This window comes from Antrostomus carolinensis, unplaced genomic scaffold, assembly GCF_000700745.2.
Source record: "Antrostomus carolinensis isolate BGI_N321 unplaced genomic scaffold, ASM70074v2 scaffold16429, whole genome shotgun sequence".
Taxonomy (NCBI): Eukaryota; Metazoa; Chordata; class Aves; order Caprimulgiformes; family Caprimulgidae; genus Antrostomus; species Antrostomus carolinensis.
The window spans coordinates 1-3,033 of NW_010338037.1; the positions used below are offsets into that span (position 1 = coordinate 1).

At 42.1% G+C, this 3,033-nt stretch overlaps 1 protein-coding gene across 1 annotated transcript; it reads right to left on the bottom strand.

The window, feature by feature from the left end:
• Nucleotides 1-1,400: 1,400 nt before the first annotated feature.
• LOC104520356 (endogenous retrovirus group K member 25 Pol protein) lies at nt 1,401-2,726 on the bottom strand. Its single transcript, XM_029086846.1, is given in 1 exon segment — nt 1,401-2,726. A coding segment is annotated over 1 exon segment (1,326 nt).
• Nucleotides 2,727-3,033: the final 307 nt, after the last annotated feature.

The following is a 3,033-nucleotide window of genomic DNA, read 5'->3' on the forward strand; positions in this document are numbered from 1 at the left end:
ATCTTCCGAGCGCCGAGCCCTATCTACTACATTTCCCCCTCCCCATGCATAACTAAATTAACTAAAATATAACAATCGTAAAAAAAAATTTGTGATTTTAGGGTTAATATATGTTTACTCTTATTTTAGATATCTGTTAGTAGTCTATACATTATAATAGTCTTGGAGATTACAGATAACTATAATAGTCTTGGAGATTACAGATAACTATAATAGTCTTGGAGATTACAGATAACATAAGGCACAGTAATAAGTTGAATGTGGGTTAGTAGATGCAAACTCAAAGCAGCTGCCAGCATTCCACCAACATAATGTTAATTGTTTCCAGCCGGTTCTTAATGAACGATGCGAGCTTATTCAGTATACAAGGCCCGAAGATCAGTGCTAGGACTATGATTCAAACAAACCTTGTTGGGCTTTTCTGGGTTTTTTTTGGTTTTTTTTGTTTTTTTTTTTGGTTTTTTTTTGTTTTGTTTTTTTTTTTTTTTTTTTTTTTTTTTTTTTTGGTTGTTTTTTTTGTTTGTTTGTTTGTTTGTTTGTTTGTTTTTTTGTGTTTTTTTTTGAGCCAGTCTTTCCCTTAGTTGGGTCATAGAGTCTCTAATTACTCCAGTGTGATCAGCATAAAAACAGCATTCTTCTTTCAGGGCAACACAAAGGCCTCCCTGGTGCAAGAACAGGAGGTTTAAGGGAACTGAATTGCAGGGGGATACCTGAAGGTTAAGGGCCCTGAGGTGATGACGTTTTGTAATACTGTTTGATTGTCCCATTTCCCTAGCACCCATTCCCATGGTTGATATTTATACAAACCGCTGGATGATGTTGCTAGCCCTAGAAGCAGAATTACACAAAAACACCGCTGTCTCCCAGCATTCCGTGCTATTGCCCACTGGCGAGCCCATGATACAGCATCTGCAGAAGCAAAGCAATAAAACAAAAACAAAATTACTCTCATCTTTTCCACACAAACCATTTGTAGCAAATGACCTTTGTTTTTTCCCATTCCAAACAGTTTACTTGCCAAGCCACCGATATAAAATTGTTGCGGCGACACTCAGCTTTTATATATACAATAAAGCGAGATAAAACATGCACGCAGTGGTACCAGTTAGTATATTGCTCGACTTCTTCGCTGGTACCATAAGAGTTACTTTCTACATGTCCTGCTGTGTGCAATATACAGGGAAGCCTATGTTGTTGTCGGAGGCAGTGGTCACACCAACGGCAGGATTGTGATTGTCTTCTCCAGACTTGTCGCTGACACTGGTAGCACTGCCAGAGGATCCAAGGGTCACAGGTTCTGCAAATCGGGCATAAGATTTCCGCTTTATACTCTTCTTTTTCTTTCTGCATGTTACAGCAAAACCTAGAAAGACAGACTTAAAATGACACGATTACAAAAGTTAAGGGGGTTTTTTGAGGTCTGGTTTAACCCATCAAGCGGGTACCCACTTGATAGATTCATTTCGCTTAACTGCTGCATATCCTCTCCCTTGGGTAACCAGTTGCCAACCTGAGTCCCATACTCCTTTCTCAGGAAAACGTACTAAAACAGGTGGGCCATTGTCAATGGCTTTTGCTATCCAATGCTTTTCTACTGTTGATTTGGTTTCATCTCCACGAATATAATGATTTAAAGAATAGAGTGCGTGCATTAAAATTTCAGTCTGTTTGAAGTTGGGGATAGTACCACTGTACCCTTCCCCCTCCCCAAGACACTGGATCTTAGTCTTCAGTGTTTGATTTGCACGCTCTACTATAGCTTGTCCTTGGCTATTAGAAGGGATTCCATATAATAATTGTATGCCCCACTTATGTGCCCAATCTTTAGTGGATTGAGCGGTAAAGCAAGAACCATTGTCGGTTTTGATAGTAACAGGAAGACCTAACCAAGCAATGATGGTCGTCCAATGATATTGAGCAGCACGAGCGGTAGCACTTTTATGTTGAGTTGCTACAATGTAACCACTATAGGTATCAACTGTTACTGCGAGCCAAGGTCGTGGCTTGAGCAACGGACAAAGAGTAAAGTCCGTCTGCCATAACTGGTTGGCTTTGAGGCCACGAGGATTAACTCCAGTGCCCCATAGAGATGACCATTGACAGTGAGGGCAAGTGGCTACTACATCTCTCACTGCCGTAATAGGAATGTTGCAGTGTTTGGCTAATGCTTTGGCCCCGATATGTAAGTGGTCATGCACTTCTCGTGCTCGAGCTAGCGTCCATACGCCTTTGGCAGCAGAATCAGCCTTCTCATTGCCTTCTTGGTCGTATCCCAGATGGGATACATGACTTTTTACATGGATAATGGTTACCGTGGTTCTCCTTTTTTGTAAGGCATCTTCCAACATGATGGCTATTGGAGTGCCTGCCCATCCTGGAGTGACCATATTGAGCAGGAGCTTATAAACAAACATGGAGTCCGTAACGATGTTTAGATGCTGTTCAGGCCATAATGTGAGGGCATGAGCTACCGCTAGGGCTTCGAGTTCCTGAGCACCGTTATTTGGTTCAGACAATCTTACGCAATGCCATTCATTATCTGTTTTCCACACTACTACTGCAATATTAGTTAATGAAGAGGCATCTGTGAAGACCGTGGGACCAGGCAGAGGCTCACTCAGAACTCTCCGAGTGAGTGCTGGTTGTAGAAGAGGCAAATGTTTATAAAGCTCTAACGTAGAGCCAAATTGAATGTCTCCAGTGTAGCCTTCTAGAGCTATAGCCATGCAGTCCTGTTTACTGGCTACTTCATCCCATTGTGCCCTCTTTAGCGGCAGCCACAAGCTTTGTGGTTCTATGCCAAAATGCTTGATTGTTGCTGTTCTGCCTTTAATTATGAGTTTGCTTAATGCAGCTATGTATGACATAAATGCAGTAGAAATCTGATTGGAGAGAAGCCACCATAGCACCTTAGGCTTCTCTGGAGTCCCCTGACCTATGACCCCTACCGCACCCTTTTGGGTGACTGCTAGATAAAGATTTATAGGCTGTGTAGGGTCCCATCGGTGATGCTGACACTCAAACAGCAGACAC